Here is a 17,985-nt window from a genome sequence, read left to right on the forward strand (position 1 = left end):
TCTCGAAATTTTAGATATCACGTGGAGCTTGTAAAATTATTAGCCTGCTGCACGATGGGAAAAAACGTCAACACAGAAATAAAGTGCCACAGTCTCTTACCGTTGGACGATATAGTCGCCATGGTTTCCCATCCAGATTGTACGCCAGAGGTTCGTTAATTTTCCTCCTTTCTACTTTATTTTTATTTTAAATTCCCGAATATCTTTGCAGAATTTCCAGGCCTCGTACTCACCACAATAGACAGTTTTTTTTAATGTAGACAATATTTTGCAACTATTCCGACAAAAATAAAACTAAAGACACTATTTTCAAAAAAATTGTCCGCTAATATCACTGTTTCTACACTTTTCTTTAAAAAATATTTTTGAACTTCTTCGCTAATTGTCTAAAATAATTTCCGTAATATCAACGATTCTTGAAAAAATACTTGAATTCCTATCTAAAAAAGATTAATTTTCGACCAAAAAATTGTATTTCGTCCAAAAAATATGAATTTTCAAAAAAATACGTACATTTTCTATCAAATAATTTAATTGGCTACTAAATTGTTGAATTGTTATGGCAAACATACGAATTTTCTACAAAACAAATGAATTTTCAACAGAAAGTTAATTTTTAGTTAAAAAATTAATTTTTAACAACAAACTAAAACTATGAATCTTTGACCAAATTAGTGAATTTTCATCGAAGAATATAATACCTGATATTTCCACAAAATTTAATTCTAATTTAAAATAAACTGTTGGATTTAAACAACAAAGACGAATGTTTAATAAAATACTTGAGTCCCCAACTAAAACCTATTTGTTTTCAAACAAACAGTTACATTTTTAACGAAGAAATTTTATTTCTACCAAAAAAGACGATTAAAAATAAACATAAATTTTAAATCAAATAGTTTGTCTACCAAATTGTTGAATTTTCGTGACAAAAGTACGAATTTTCCACCAAAAAATGTGAATTTCAACACTAAGTTATTTTGTTTAAAAAATATTTTAAACAACGGCAAAAACAAATTATCACCTTAAATTATGAATCTTAAAAAAAATAATTTTCATCGAAAAATGTGGTAGTTGATATTTCAAGAAAACCTTATATTAATAAAAAATAAAAAACAGTTGGATATAACCAACAACTACGATTTTCAACGAAAAAGTGACATTTTTAACTAAAAAAGTAGATTTTCTGCTAAAAAACATGTATTTTCTACAAAACAGTTTAATTTTTCATTCCAAAATGTGAATTTCCAACAAAATATAAACTTTTACCGTAACGGGTAATTTGTAACCAGACAGTTGCATTTGTAACCAAAAACGATTCAATTTTTACCGAACGTGATAAATTTTCAATCCAAAACGGAGAATGTTGTACAAAATATTTGAGTTTTGAATTAAAAAAAAAATGTGTTAGTCAAGAAAGTCAAAAATTTGTCAATGAAAATATAAATTTGAAGCCAGAAAGACGAATTTTTAACAAAACAGTTGAGTTTTCAACCTAGAAGTATGACTTAACCAAATTGTTGAATTTTAAACCAAATAATATTTATAAATAAAAAAATCTGCCCGCTTCGCGGGAACATTCTACTCGCCCGTTACACGCGCGGCTCGCTTCGCTTTCAGAAGTTGTTATGATAGTCTTGCAGAGGCTTACAAAGTAACGTTTTTCTGTTCTTGGCTTTTTTCATGTTTATTTTTTTTTTTAATTTTGTAAGTGCTACAAGTCTGGTATTTTTTTATCGAAAAAGCCGCGCGGCTCGCTTCGCTTGCAAGTTTGAGTGCGCCTATGGCGCGCGACGGTTGAATCTCGCGCTTCGCGCTCGATAATGGGTTACCCCGCGCTTCGCGCTCGGACATAATTACACCTCGCGCTTCGCGCTCGGATATTTATTCTTTGCATTGGGAATGCTTGAAAAAAACTTTATCAAAAAGATCTCTTTTAGATGGCAGTATTTATATGCGTCTTCATGTTCTGAATTTTATACATAATCAAGTATTGTCAAAGATTAAGTTTCTCAAAGCTCTGTAGGCCTTGAGGTACACATTCTCATCGTGACACTCGCGCTGCGCGCTCGATTTCCGACCGATATTTGTAAACAGGTTTTGTTAAATCTTTTTCTTTTCTCATAACTTTCGTCGTTTTTCCTCACATTTTTTTTATTATTTTTTTTCAATGTTATTTTTCACGAATAAAACAAAAAGTACGCGTCCTATCAAGAAGTGATCCTTAACGAAATTGTAGATCTTTTTTAGGATAACAGGTTTTGTTAATTAATCTTTTTTCGTAGGGCTTTTAAAAATAAATGTTTTTCTTTTTTTTGACTTTTTTTCATATCGTGCGTTTTTTGGCTTCAAATTTTGATTTTCGGTTGATATCTCTGAGAATTTTCATTTTATCGAAAAAAGTCATAAGGATAAATTGTTTGCTCTTTTTAATATTATAAATATCCGTACATAGAATTTTCGAATTCAGAAAAAAGTGGTCTCAAAATTTTTCAAAATGCGCTCACTTTTTGAATTTTCATAAAAAATGGCTGGTTAACTAACTCGTCATTTCTTTTAGGACCTTAAAAAACTGTGCCAAAGATGGATTTGATCCGTTCGTTTTTTCGAGAGTTATCGTGTTTACGGACGGCCGGACGGACAGACAGACAGACGCCATCGTAAAAACCTTATTTTCGGATTCAGGTGGTCTTGAAACGTGGAGATCCGTTGAAAAATTGTGATGTCAAATTTCCGACAATTCTAATACTTTCTCAATCATAAATGATGAGAATGTAAAAAAGTTGAAATAAATAGGAATTTTCATCATTTACAGATTAAATGATAACACTTTAAATAAAGATTGAAGTTCATTCTTAATACTTGAACAATTTTATGACCTTATTTTGAGGATATTTTTTTTTTAAACTTGACACGATTTACACTATTATTTACCTCTAAATTGAGTCCGAAGCCTAGATTTCCCATTTCTAGAATGTAAGATTGAGCAAGAATGAAATTTCAGGTAAAGGAAGCTTATATCAATTTTCTGAACCACTGCTACATCGACACAGAAGTTGAGATGAAGGAAATTTATACTTCAAACCACATGTGGTCCCTCTTCGAAAAATCTTTCATTGTCGACATGGGTTTGATAGCAAATGCAACTCATGATCGAAAACACGCAGATACAGCTTTAGAAAATTACGTAACGAATTGTTTAATGAATATCATCACCACTTTTTTTGGAAGTCCTTTTTCGGATCAGAGCACAACAGTTCAGGTAATATTTTCATAGTTACAACTTTGGGAGAAATTAAATTTAAAGTTTATTTGAATTTATTTCTCTGGTTATCTGAATTAAATATCTTAAAAATTAAAACTTCTCAAGCATACATTTTCATTTCATTACAGTGCAATGTTTTAATAAATGACTACATAATTTATGTGTGCCATAGTATCTTCTTTTTGATTATGGCTTACGAAAATTTTAATTGCAAATTATTTTTCTGAATGTGCGGCATATAACTGCTGAGCTTGGAAAGCTAAAAAATGTATTGGAGATATCCACTGTGTTTTGCACCATTTCATTCTTAGGGGCATTAAAATAACACCATTTCTTAATAACAGTGGATTTGTTAAGTCACGTTTTTGGTTATTGTTGCTCGGAATGAATGGTTTAATACTGCCAATAACAGGAAAAATATAACTTTATAATTTGTGTTTAAGATGTGCTGTACTTTTAAGGTGTTGGAACGAATGATAAAAAATACCGGTAAAATAGTTTCCCGAGTGAAAGCACCCTTTTTTCAGCTGGAGCTGCAATCCCCCATTTGTTTTATTTTAAGAAAAAGAGTAAAGTGAGAGTTTTTTATCAACCAAAAATAATTATCAATAATAATTTCAGAATTTGTATGATAACTGAAAAATCGGTGTATTTTCTTTCTGTTTTCAAATTATGGGAATGCAACTGAATAAGTGGTCTTTGCACACAGAAAACTATTTTACCAGAATTTTGAGCCACCTCTTCCAACTCTTAAAATTGGATCTGTTTTTCATTCTGCTTTTCAATTGAAGTGCTACAAACTCGAGGTACATAATTTTTTATCAGAGAACACAATATTAAATTAGGTTTGAGGAATAGTTTAGATAAATGGCTATAAGACAAATGGTTATAATAAAGAAGTTGATTTATTTGTATGGCAATTGAAACTAGATGAGCTAGATTTAGAAATTGAACTATACTAGCATTATTGAATAATTTTAGTTCAGCAAATCATTTTATAAATTTAGTATTTAAAAAAATTTCAAAATAATATGAATTTATCTCTTTGAAAGTTAGATAAGCAGAATATAAAATTATTAGGATTGGATTAAGGTATAATTGTCACGCATTTGTAATGCTCGTTTGGCTTTCTCACGAAAATTTCTCGTTTCTTCATTTTTATTATCTTTTTGTTAATTTTAATTATGATTTTAATTGTTATTTAAGTTTTACTAACTATTAAAATAATTAAAAAACTATGAATTCATTTTGGTTTTATTAAAGTTACTTAAAAACTGCTTTAAATGTATCATTTGTATGTTGAGTTGCTTAGTCAGGGTAACCACTCGATCGAGAACGATTTCTTCAGTTTTCTTGATATTTTAAACTTTGATTTCTACTTTGTGCATATTTGTTAGAAGAGTAAATATTTTAACAGTTTCAGTTATCAAATTTGAGTCTTAGAATTTAAAAAAATGAAGATTTCAAGAATTGACCATCTTAATTGGAAGGTTTAAAATTAAGCGATCTCCCATTGAAAGAATTCAAAATAATTTAATTTTGGACGTTTAAAATTAAACTATAATAAAAAATAAATTTTTCCAAGTAGAACAATATTTAATGGGAACTTTTTCGAAATTAACCGCTTGAAATTTGAGCAATATTTGAATCTCGGCGGCACATGAAGTGAACAAGATTAAATTATTCCAAACTATACTTTAAGGAAGGTATATTTCAGAAAAAAAGCATATACAAATTAAAAACTCGAAATGAAAATAGTTCAATGTTATTATTTCAGTATTGAATTTACTAATAAGTGATGAATGCGTTTTTTAATTTTTTTCATTTCTGAAGGTTTGAATTTTTCAATGTTGAACGTTTGAAGGCATCTCATTTGAAAATATATAAGTTTTAACTTTAATTTAAAACAATAAAATGTTACTTTTGCTTTATTTTCAATTTGTCAAATTTTATTTTCACTGAAAAAAATCCTTCAATCGTAAGGTCTTTTTTCAATATAAACTTTTCATAATTTCAACGCCCCGGAATATTAAATTATATAAATTAAAAAAATGACAAATGTTTTCCAATTTGCTGCAATGCAAAACTAAGCATTTAGAGTTGAATATTATTTAAATCTGAACGAATTGAGTTTAAAATTGTTTAATGAAAATTTAGATAACAATTTTTCGATTTCAAATGATTATTACTGATTTTTTTTATTTCATGCCATTAACATAAGTTTCTTTCAATTTTGAAGGCTTGGAATTTAAACTATTATTAACTATTATATTTAAAATAACCTCTAATTTTGAATGCGTTTACGTAAAAAAATTTAATCTTGACAGGCTTTCAATGGGAAATTTTAGTCAATTTTACTCAAGTTTTGAAAACTGAGAAAAACGGGCAATATTTTCTTAGATTTGAGTGGCCAGTGGAAATAGGGTGGTCCTTATTTTCAAATATTTCAAAAGTTGCACCCCCATACCCTAGTTTCGTGCGGTTACATGGGAACAAGATGACTTACAATTTTTGCCTAATCGGATAATATTAATATTTATATAATATAATATTATAATATATATATTATATTACAATATAATATTAATATAATATTTCCCATGTAGGGGAAACCTAGCTGACAGTGGATAATCATTAATTTAGAGTACAAATATAAGAAAAATAATTAATTCTAATTTTAATTTATGAACACGTATAGTGTTTTAACAATTACTTAAATTAAATTCATTATTTTACATATATATGTATTTTTAATTAATGATTATCCACTGTAGATAAGTTTCCCCTATTTTATATAGGAAAAATTTAACAAAAGCTTCAGATTGAGATAACTTTCTGAAATTTCAATAAAGTCTAACGCCTACCTATAAAGTATTAGCTGTTGACAGCCTAAAAAAAGTAGCAATATGAAAAATTCTAAATTATGCGATAATTCAAAATGGTGTCGATCAGAATTTTCGAAAAATGGAATATTTGGCATTTTCGAAAAAATTACTTGAATTTGATTAAAGAGCTTTTATTATTAAATAGTAAATAGTCATGTGTACAACACAAAATTTCGTAAAATTATAAATTTTTAACCAAATTTTGTCATTAATAAGAACATTAATGAAAATAAATGAACATTTTTTTTGAATTTGGAGTAAAGATTCATTGTTATTGAAAAACTTACCTATTTTAAATGTTATAATTTTAATATATATGTATTAAAAATATATTTACCAAATATTATTATGTACGTAAGTTTTTATTGCAAAAATGAGGTTCATTAACCTCTCCAAGTAACCTCGAACTATTGACAATTTTCGTATTTCATAATGAAAGAGAAAAACCAAAAATTAATATCTCCTTTCACCGTGAGTCTAATTTTTTAATTACCTTGTAATACTTTACCACTATCAATTTATTACTTATCAAAATATCTTGAAAAAAATTGGTCAAAGCAATAACTATGACAGTCACCTTTTTTATAGAAATAATAATCTATATCATATTTATGGTGTGATAAAAAAAGTTAATAACTAATTTGTTTTTTATTATCATCTGTATCACACTGAACAATCAATGTGGCTTTTTTTTCAAGAATTTTACAAGCTACTATTTTTTATTTGTTTGAATGGTGTGTATATTATTTCACAAATTTATCTTTCGTTTATATACTTGATTCCATCAATGATTTATTCCTACTGATAGAATTGTTAAAAATTACAATAATATTTTTCGAAATTATATTAGCGGCCACTTTTTAAAGTTATTAAAAAAGGTCTTTAACCAAGTTTTAAGTAATTTTTGGGGGGAAATGAAATAATATCTCATTTTTTCAAAAACTCTGACAATAATTGTATATATTGCCACTTTTTTAGTCTGTCGAAAGCTATTACTTCCTATGTGGGTGTTAGATTTAAATAAAATTTGATTGTTGTTTTCTGCTTTGATCAATTTTCCCCATATAAAATACATATTTCCTGGAAGACCTGTAAATATTATCCGATTGGTAAAAAAACTGAAAGGTATCTTCTCCTCGTGTAACGTCACGAAGACAAGGGCACTCAAAATTTTGTAAAAAATGGTTTACACTACGTAATATGAACGATCTGAGGGGTTAAACACTTCGATTTTTTGTATACATTAGAATACAAGATTACATCAGATTACAAAAGTATATTCGGTCGTAAATAAAATTGTCTATGATTTTTAAAATTAAAACTATCAATAATACTAGTCATGTATTATGAAACAAAAAACATAATTTTATATTCTAAAATTTAAGATTCGCGAAAAATAATTATTTTAACAATATTTTTTGTAATTGAATTATTCTTGCCGCCGCTTGTTACTAATTTTTGTAAAATGGTTGATTTTTAATCAATCGTGACTTATTTTTTCAGGAAAACATTCATAGAAAAATTTTCTTTCAAAATTGGAAATAGATTTATAGTAATCATTTCCCCTCAAAAAACATCAGTGATGATAATTCAACTAGTTTCCAAAAATTGGCAAGCAGTGACAGTAAGAAAAAATTGAATTGTAAAATATATGGTTAAAATAAATATTTTTCCTAATTATTAAACAAAAAAATATTCAAAATAATGTTTTTTATTTGAAATTGCATCATTAGTAATATTATTTTGATTCTTAAAACCATAGACAAACTATTTTTTCAGAAATCTGTTTTTAGGGCACAACTATCTTCCATTCTATACATATTCTATTGAACAAATATTTCACTTTAAATTTTTATTTTCATTTCGGGAAAGTAAAAAATGTTGGTTGCATATTTTTAAATAGTCTTTTTCTTTGTGAAATTTAAATATAATTAAAAACTGAGGCTCATTACCTGTAATTACTAAAGAAAAGTTTTTTTTCTTAAATACGTAAATTTTTTTTTTAATGTCTAAAAAGTATACTTTTTGAACTTTTTGCGGAAAAATGAGGCATTGCTGATTGGCTGTAAAACCGAAAGTATGATTAGATGTATTATGGTCCCAAAGTTTATTTTTAAAATAGTTGTTTGCTCAGCAATGAAGGATATTTTTAGAATCTTATGCAGTATTTAAAAAAGACATTATTTAAAATTCACGTATCTACTCAATTAAAATGATAATCACGCATTGAAGAAGGATCAAAGGAAAATATTCGAACAAATGGAATAATAATTTAACGAAACAGATATAAGGGATAACACAAAATTACAAGGGGGTTATAATAGCAGAGTGTACATCAGCTTACAAGAGTGGTTAATCCCTCGCTACCACCCTAAATGGCAACCCTGTTATCGTTTTCTGTTTTTTTTTTTTAGAAATCGTTAATAAACTACGTTACCAATTTGAGAGGGGTGGGGGTTCACGCCTAAAACTACTTTAAAATAATGTACGAAAGATGTCTCTGTAGCGTTACAGTTCAATTGTAACAAAGTAAGTTTAAATATTACTTTCATATTTCAGACTTCACACTCTTCCCATATTCCTCTCCATTCACCTTTTTAAAAAATATATTTTTGAGTATAAAACTAATCTTATTTTTTGAAAATTCATCTTCTTGGCTCTGCATACAATTATTTCGTTAAAAATTCATCTTTTTTAATTCAGTCTAACTGGAAGAAAATTATTTTTTTTGTGTATGATTAACTTTTTTAATTGAAAAATTAAAATTGTATAAAATTGATGTATTTTGTTGAAAATTCGTCTTTTTCGGTAGAAAATTAATCTTCTTTTTTGAAAATAAATCTGATTGGCTGTGAATTCAACTATTTTGTTAAAAATTCATCTTTTTTGGTTCAATTTAACTGGTAGAAAATAATTTGTTTGTTTGTTAAAAATTAATGTTTTAAACTGAAAATATAACTACTACATTTGTGGTTGAAATCTTTTTTTGTTTATCCTTGAAAATTTCACCATTTCGTTAAAAGTTGAACTATTTTGGTGCAAAATTCAACTTTTTGGTGAAAAATTAAACTGATTATTTGAAAAATGAACTAATTTTTTGTCGAAAGTTCATGTTTTTCTTTTCTTTTGAAAAATAATCATTTTAGTTGAGGATTCAATTATTTTGTTAAAAATTAATGTTTTTTAGTTGAATTCAATCAATTGAAGATTGGCTTTTTTTGTTGAAAAATTTTTTTTTCTTAATTGAAAGTGCAATTATTCCATTTTTGGTTAAAAACTTATATTTTTTACTGGAAAAATTGTACTCACTATAGAACAACTCATTAGAAAAACCCCCAAAAATGCAGAATAAACTTGAAATTCATATATAGTTAACGGTTTCGTTACTTTAGAGAAATGGGGAAGGTCTATTCTGATAATGTTGGACCGGGAGGGGCAAAAATTAATCAAAATTGGTAACGTAGTTTATGGACAATCTTTTATCTTAATATGATTTGTTTTTAATTTGATGCAAACTCCTGTTAAATAAAAATAAGAATCCAATGACAACATTTGTACCACAACGAAAAAAATCTAATTGTAATCTGAAAAAAATAATAATAATTTTCGGACAAAAATAAAAAAGAGGAAAGAAAAATGAGAAGGCAGCCAACCACATCCCCTTCCTTATTTTTTTCTTTCGTCTTTTTTATGTTTATTATCATCAAATTACAATAAAATAACATTCAAAATTGAAATTAAAAAAAAATAAATAAAATATGCATTACTAAAATTTTTGTCCGAAAACCATTATTATTTTTTTCAGATTACAAAAGGATTTTTTTTGTTCGTTGTGGTCCAAATTTGGTCGTTGGATTCTTGTTTTTTTTTTAACAGGAGTTTGCATCAATTTCATTATTGGATGTTAAATAGGATTTTTAATTTGGATTTTAATCTAATTTAAATTTCATAAATTTTGTTTTTAATTAACTAAAGCAAAATATAAATTACTTTTATGCTTGGTTATTGCTAATTGCACAAGCGGCATGTTCTGTATTTTCGGCATGTGTCAACTGGCCTTCTTTCTGGCCTGGTCTATTGGGTGATGGGTTATACTAATAGAAACACCTGCACGAAGCCAGGCTGTACTGGAGTCTAAAGGAGTGTGACCGCATCAGTAATAATGATTGCGAAGATAGTGTAAGTGCTAAGGTCGCAGTACGCTTCTTTGCATGCTGCATGAATCTTACGAAATATTGAATAAAAAATCATCTAATCACTTTTCACCAAAATTTCGTCTATTCATAAAAATTCCATTCAATACGCTAAAGGGTCAGGGTGGCCATTGACCGGAAAAAATCAGGAATTTTATGCATAAAGAAAAAGCCTGGACTTTTCTTGAGAACCGAGAATTTTACAGATTTATTTTTACTTTTGCAATAAATATCGTTTCGCTGTTTGAAATAATATGTTTGGGATTGTGCATTGCGAAATTTTTAATCCAGAATGCATCTCGTTTGGTTAAAAAATCTACAATTTGGTTAAAAATCTAATTTATTTGTTAAAAATTCAATTATTTTCTTAAAAAAGGCATCTTTTTTGGTTGAAACTTTAACTGCTTTGTTAAACGTTTGTAACTGTTTATAGAAAATTCGTTTTTTTTATGTAAATTAATTCCTTTTATTTTAAAAGTCTACTATTATATTTTTTGTTCAGATTTCCTCTATTTTGGTTAAAAGTTCTACTCTGGTGGAAAATTCATTTTTTATGACTAAAAGTGAATTTTTTTTATTAAAACGTTTATCATATTTTTAATCCGGAAGACATCTTTTGGTTAAAAATTCTCTTATCTGGTTAAAAAGTTTATGACTAGTTTGAAAATTGGTCTATTTTTTAGAAAAGACAGATTTTGTAGTTCAAAATTCATATTTTATGTTAAACATTTATCTTTTTGGATGGAAAATTCATTCTTTTGGATTAAAAATTTATCTTTTGACAGAAAATTCTTCTTTTGTGGTTAAAAGTTAATTGTTTTTATTTGAAGAGTCTACTATTATATTTTGGTTTCATAATTTATCCCTTTCGATTAAAAATTTCACTCTTTGGTGAAAAATGTAATTATTTTGTTGAAAAGTCATCTTTTATTGGTTGGAAATTCAACTGTTTTGTTGAACATTCGTCCTTTTAGATTTTAAATTCGTCATTTGGTTAAAAGGCACATTTTCTGGTTCAAGATTTGTCTCTTTTCCTGGTTAAAAATTCTATTATTTGATTGTAAATTTAATTATTTTGTTAAAAATTTAATTGTTTTCTTAAAAAGTCGTCTTTTTTTGTCGAGAATTCAACTAGTTTGTCGAAAATGTGTCTTTGTACAGAAAAATCATCTTTTTTGATTAAAAAGTTATCTTTTTGATAAAAAATTCAACTGTTTTGTTGAAAATTCGTCCGTTTGGATTTAAATTCATTTTTTCGTAAAAAAGTCGAAATTTTTTTGTTCAGAATTCATCTTTTATGTTAAAAGTTAATTTTTTTCAATTAAAAATTACGTTTATGATAATATAACTATTTTCTTAAAAATGTTAATATTTGGTGAAAATTTTTATTACTTTGTTAAAAAATTATCCTTCTTGATCGAATATTCAATTATTTGGTTGAAAATGGAAAATTCGATCATTTGACTGAATGTTTATCTTCCTACGTTGAAAATTCACTATTCGTTTAAAAATTCCACTTTCCTCAAAAAAAGTCTTCTCTTTTGCTTGAAAGTTTAACTATTTGGTTCGAAATGCAACTGTTAATTTGAAAATCCTTTTTTTGTTTGAAAATTAATCTTTCTGGTTTGAAAATAAAATTTTCTTCAAATATCATCCTATTTCGTCTATCTTGAGAGCATTTTGGGTTGTAAAGTGTGAAATTACTTTTACAATAATTTACATGATATATTTCACCTTGAAGTTCTAAAATGTTTAATTATTTTCAAACTTGATGTAATTTAACAATTGGTATTAAATAATAATTATTGTAACCGCTTAACAGTCAACCGTGAAAAATGTAATTTTTGACCAGAAAAAATAGGAAATAGCCTCGAATTTTTTATGTTTGTGTGGCCACCCTGAAAGGGCTTTAACCAATTAATAAAAGAGGACAATTTTTCATAAAATTATTATTTTTTAAATTAATGAATGCAAATAAAAAAGGAATAATCAGGATTTACTCTGTTCGCCTAAGTAGAAATTTCTAAAAAATTGTCAGCATCTAAAATGTACCCATTTTTAAAGTAATTTTCCAAATAGAAAGTCCCAATCGCTCAATCGTCCAATTTAAATTAAATTAACTAAATTATAGTGAAGCCCTGAGAAAACAAATTCCCATACATTAACTTTCCCTCCTTTAATATAACATATATTTCACTCTTTCCAAGGACAAAATAAAAATTGGTTCTATTCTAACTAAATTGATTTTATTGATTCGATGTTAGTCTATAATAATTTTTTGCTACACAGACCCGGCAGCCAATATTCGTCCAATTATTGCATGCTGCGTTTAAAGTTTCTCAATGTACGTGGCTCAGTGCGGGACAGCGCTTCAATCTAGAAAATTGCATAAGAACACTCTCTGATGTCGGTTAGTAGATCATAATTCTTGAATTCTATAATGAGTTTTATTTAACTATTAATTTAATATTTTGATGATAAATTCGAATTTGAATGAATGCGTTTTTCATTTTTATTTGTCAGCCAAAACGAGAGGGATCGCAATTCCAACGGATCTGGAAAGTCAAGTGGCTTCCATGTTCAACAAAGCTGCGATGCTCAGCAGACAAACTAACAAATGGCTTCAGGCTGCGAAGCAACCAAAAGTCGAGCGCACTCATAGTCAGGTAATTGTTTTACAGGCCTCACAGGCCGGTTCCTGTACCCCCTATTGTAACCTATATTCAGTTAAAATCCCTAAAGTACCCTATGTGCAGCCCATAATGTAACCTTTAATAATCTCACTTTTATTTCAGTAAATTAACTCGTGAGTTAATATACCTATTTATGGTGTATTTTTATAGATTCCGAGAAATTTTTAATAGATTTCAGTAAATTTGAAGGAATTTGACAGATTTTAGGGTAGTTTTAAAACTTCTATGGCTTCAAACAGACTTTAGGAGCTGTTAATTTTAAAGATTTTAGGAAATTTTAAAGAATTTATTCACAAAAAGTGAGGTATTTCGTAGGATTAAAATTTTTTAAAAATATTTTAGGGAATCTTCAAAGATTCCAAGGAATTTTAAATTTATTTCAATAATTTGAAGGAATTTCGAAGGTTTTGAAATATTTTAGAGAAATGATTTCCTAGAATTTCGGAAGATATGTAATGATTTTACAGGATTTTCAGATTCCCGGGAAAAGACCGGTTCTTCTGATCGCAGAAAAACCTAAAATTTCATCATGTTAATAATTTTGTTCAATGTAGAAAAGTGAGTTTTACTTTATCTACTATCGCAGATTTTTCAAATTATCTCAGTTTACTCTAATTAAATCATAATTTATTATATTGAATTCCATTATTTCCCAGTATGAGGAACATTTTGCAATTTTTTTTCTGTGAGACTTTTTCGCCAACTTAAGTTTGAGAATCGAATTGATTGAAAGATCAAACGAATTCACCTAAGTGAAGTTCGATCGCAATTATACGATCGCCTCGTTCGAGATGATTACGCACGTAGTACCTCTTCGCTTCGCGATGCGCCACAACTTTCAGAATTATAACAGAGAGAGAATACCTCTAGTTTCCTCTCTCTCTCATGTTTCGTGTTCCTAGCCTCATAACGTTTAGATTTGATATGGAATTAAAAAATTTGTTGTTTAAGGTTGGGTTTCTTCAATATTGTAAGGGTGGGAGGTAATCATCTCGAACGAGGCGATCTTATAATTGCGATCGAACTTCACTTAGGTAAGTTCGTTTGATCGTTCAATTATACTCAGCCTCGTTCTTCGATGATTACGTACGTAGATGTTCAGAGTTAAAAAAAATTTTTTTTTTTTTTTTTTTTTTTGGTCTGAAAAAACAGAAACAATTAATCCTATTTCGGCGGTTCATTTCGCCCAACACTTTTTTTGCCTAATAACGCTCCCCAACACTTTTGTCGAGGTTTATCCGACCATCCTGCTGCGATCTTTAAAATGTTGATGTTTAGTCCTTCTTTGAAGGCTGCTGACGCTGCAGCGTGCCTGGTGCTGTATCCTGAGAAGTTTCCTAAACCAGCTTCTTGTAGGGTCAGCTTAAGCCATCTGCTTATCGTTTGAGCAGTCATTGCAGTGTGGGGCTTTTTTGTTGTGATTAGCAGGTTGGTGGTCTTGTTCCTGATACTGCTTGTTACCTGTATGTATCTCCTTAGTGTGAGATCCGGGCACCACTCCGCAGATTCTCGAAAGAAAGGGAGTGTAAGTAGCGGTTGACATCTGCCTACTTTTGAGGTTTCAATGAGATCCGCAATTTTTATTTCGAAACCCTCGTTGGTCTCTTCGATATTTGGTAGTTTAATGACACCCAGGGTTTGCGCCCTTTGCGCAGTCGACAAAACCAGGAGCATGATCAGTTTTTGGGTGAGTTGATTCAGGTTGAGGATTTCAAGGGGAAAAAATTATCCCATTTCTTGTAAGACTGCCTGTGTTCCAAATTTTCGTATATTTTGGTTTTGGTGGATTTAGGCGGTATATCCCTTTGAAAAATCTTTTAAGGTTGGCGTTGCCCTCGATCCCTCGTCCTTGAATTAATGCTATACCCGATATCATTGAACTCAGAGAGCCGTAGGCTGCGCCCTCTTTGTTTTTTTCGGTGAGGAATCTCAGTACTGAAATTTCACTCCCCTGAAAGGGGTCCAAATTCAGCCTATTGCAAAGATTCCACCAAGGTTTCAAAGCAGATCCGTACTGCTTCATTGCAGATGGTGCGAGTGGTGAAAGCATCACCTCAGAGGGTGAGTTCTGAAATTAAATGTTAATAAGTTAGTTGCTGGTTTTATTATCATCGGTTTTTCGATCAGCATCGACAGAAAAAGAGGGTACCAGGGCTGAGCGGGCCAGAAAGGCCCAACTACTAACCCTTCTGCTTTGTCCGTGGCAATTTTCTTCAAAGTTTTAAATATTAATGAAAAAGGTGGAAAAGCGTAGAAAAACCAGTGGTTCCAATCCTTTGTGAACGCATCAATGAGGTCAGTTCCGGGATCCCTGTGCCAAGCGCAGTACAAATCGCACTTGTTATTATTTCTTGAAGAAAATAGATCTATCTCTGGCTTTCAAAACTTTTTAATGATTTTTGTAAATGTTTGGTTATTTAATTTCCATTCCGTGTCGACGTTCACAATCCTTAATTTTTTATCGGCCTCTTCATTTTTTTAATGAAATATACGAAGCATATAGCAAAATGCCCCGTTTAGCACACCACTCCCAGATTTCTCGAGCACCCTCGTTGAGTCCCCTAACATGTGTACCGCCCATCTTGTTCACATAAGAGATTGCTGTTGATTTGACCATCCTCAACAATATTTCGCAGTTTCTCACGTCGAAGGCAAAGATTTTTAGTGCAAAGATAGCTGCCAATAGTTCTAAATAATTTCTATGATTTTGACATTCTTCCTTATTCCACAGGCCTGTTGCCGTGTGACCTTTGGAATACGCATCCTGAGAAAATTTCTTTTTCAAAAACATTTGTCCTTATCTTCCTATTTGCTGAAGGCAAGACCTTTATCCACAAATAAAAATCTTCCGTCAGGGTTTTGCTTATATACATATGCTTGTCGAAATTGTTGTCATTAAGTATTAATGTTGCATTTTTTGCATATTTAAACCTTTTCATGTGTACCGAGCCGTATTCGACCCCTGACGAAACCGCGTCTAATGATCCGATCAGGCGAGCGAATTCGCGAATAGGGCACCGACATTTAGTTTTGAAAGTTTTTATAAGAGGGACTAGATTGTCTTTCTTTGCCGTGGTAGGTTCTTACGAGTAGGTTTCTGAGTCTACTATAAAGCCTAAATATTCGCAACGCGATCTCGGTGAAAGATGGCTTTTGTTATAGTTTATGATGAAACCAAGACTTTCAAGAAATGACACGGTTTCCTGAACGTTAAACAAGCATTCACCGTAAGTTTCTCTCACACAAAGTATATCATCAAGGTATATACAAGAAAGCCAACCTTCGTTTCGTAGTGTATGGATGACCGGTTTCATAACCTTGGTGAAAATGAAGGGACTCTAGCAAAAACCGAAAGGTAAGCAGGTAAACTCGTAAGTCGAGCCTTGAAACGAAAAACGCAGGTATTTTCTGCTGTCTTCGTGGACCGGAACTAAAAAAAATGCGTCCTGCAGATCCATATCGGTCATGAATGCTCCCGGAGTTACCAGTTTTGTGTCCGTCCTGATATCTTTTAATTTAAAATTTGGTTGGTTCATATATTTCTTCAACGCCTTTAAATTTATGATGAACCTTTTCGAGCCGTCTTTCTTAGACCTAAGAAAATAAGTGGACAGAAACTGACCAGTGCATGGTGTGCACTCAAAAATCGATCCTTTTTTGATGAGCTGTTGAATAGCCAGTTTATACTCATCAATCTCAATTTGTTTGCGCTGTGGCTCCAGAGGTTCCCGAAACTGTTCCACTATTGTATTAGTGATAATTTTATAACCAGCAACACAATTAAGTACGAATTTGTCATGCGTGATTTTGCGCCATTTTTCTTCGAAAAAATGCAGCCTTTCCGCTACAATGCTTACCTCTAGTATCTGCGACTGTTGTGAGGGTGTCGGCGACCTCTGGTCCTCGAGGAACTGTCGTACGAATTCGATGAACTCCTCTTTGATTTTTTCGAGTTCTGCTGACTCTTAGTCCTGTAGCCCGCCTTCGGAGAATGTCGCGCAGGCGGGCTTTTCCAGTTTAAATTCCTAAGTTTGCTGTTGTTTGGTTTTGGCTTAGACTTCACACGCAACTCCTCTCCAGTCTTCTGGATGATCTTGCCCTCTTTAAGCTTCTCGCTAAGGTTCTCACCATAGAGCAGAACGTCTGTTTTGGTCTTCTCCAGGATGTGCCTCACGCTTGATGATATAGTTGGCTTGATCAACGCTTTACGTGTATAAGATTGTTTTTGATGAAGATCTGCCAATACTTTTCCTGCGCTCCAAAACGTACCCAGTAACTTGAGCTTGTCCACTTCCACGTTTTCTTCCATGCGAGAGTTTATTGCTTGGCCGACAGCAACCATCGCCAAGCCGATTTTATTTTGCGTTTCAGCGAAACCCTTGTCCCGCTTTTTCTCGTTTTCTTGGAGGCAGCTCTCCACTTCTGGATTTAATAACGGAGCTTCCAAAGGTAGTGGACCTTTTAGCGAGTACTTCAGTGCTTGGTTCCCTATCTCTTCTTTTTTGAGTCCCGCAGCTAACAAGAGACCCCATCTGTCCACAATGTTTGCACGAAAGACTGTTTCTTTCAGTGTTACATCAGCCGGGCTCACTCCAATTATTTCCAAAATTTCTTTGGTCAATAGCTGCTTAGGAGGGCCATCTTCAGGGTTCGTGTCTGGATATTTCTCCCCTGCTTATAACAGTTCTGTGTAATGTGGTTGTAAAAAATAAATATTTCGACTACTGAGAAACGGGAAAAATTACATCGATCGTGCGTAAAAACGTGGTCAGAAAAAACATCGACTATATAAGTCGGCATTTGGACATCGTCTATAAAGTCGGGACTAATTAATCGACTGCGTCTACTGTAAAAGTCGGAGTTGATACATCGACTGTGAAAGTCGGAATTGATACATCAACTGTAAAAGTTGGAATTAATACGTCGACTGTAAAAGTAGGAATTAATGC

General features: G+C 30.6%; 1 protein-coding gene across 5 annotated transcripts in view; it reads left to right on the plus strand.

The window, feature by feature from the left end:
- LOC117176035 (inositol 1,4,5-trisphosphate receptor) overlaps nt 1–17,985 on the plus strand; it is a 149,557-nt gene that overhangs the window by 88,837 nt on the left and 42,735 nt on the right. For 4 of the 5 annotated variants that reach the window (XM_033366011.1, XM_033366013.1, XM_033366012.1 and 1 more), the window contains 4 exons: nt 15–150; nt 3,005–3,262; nt 12,633–12,753; nt 12,867–13,009. In XM_033366011.1, coding sequence (XP_033221902.1) covers nt 15–150; nt 3,005–3,262; nt 12,633–12,753; nt 12,867–13,009 — 658 coding nt within the window. Of the gene's footprint in view, nt 1–14; nt 151–3,004; nt 3,263–10,251; nt 10,330–12,632; nt 12,754–12,866; nt 13,010–17,985 lie in introns of all 5 variants that reach the window. The other variant, XM_033366010.1, reaches the window with a different exon arrangement.

Source organism: Belonocnema kinseyi, chromosome 7, assembly GCF_010883055.1.
Source record: "Belonocnema kinseyi isolate 2016_QV_RU_SX_M_011 chromosome 7, B_treatae_v1, whole genome shotgun sequence".
In the NCBI taxonomy this organism is placed as follows: Eukaryota; Metazoa; Arthropoda; class Insecta; order Hymenoptera; family Cynipidae; genus Belonocnema; species Belonocnema kinseyi.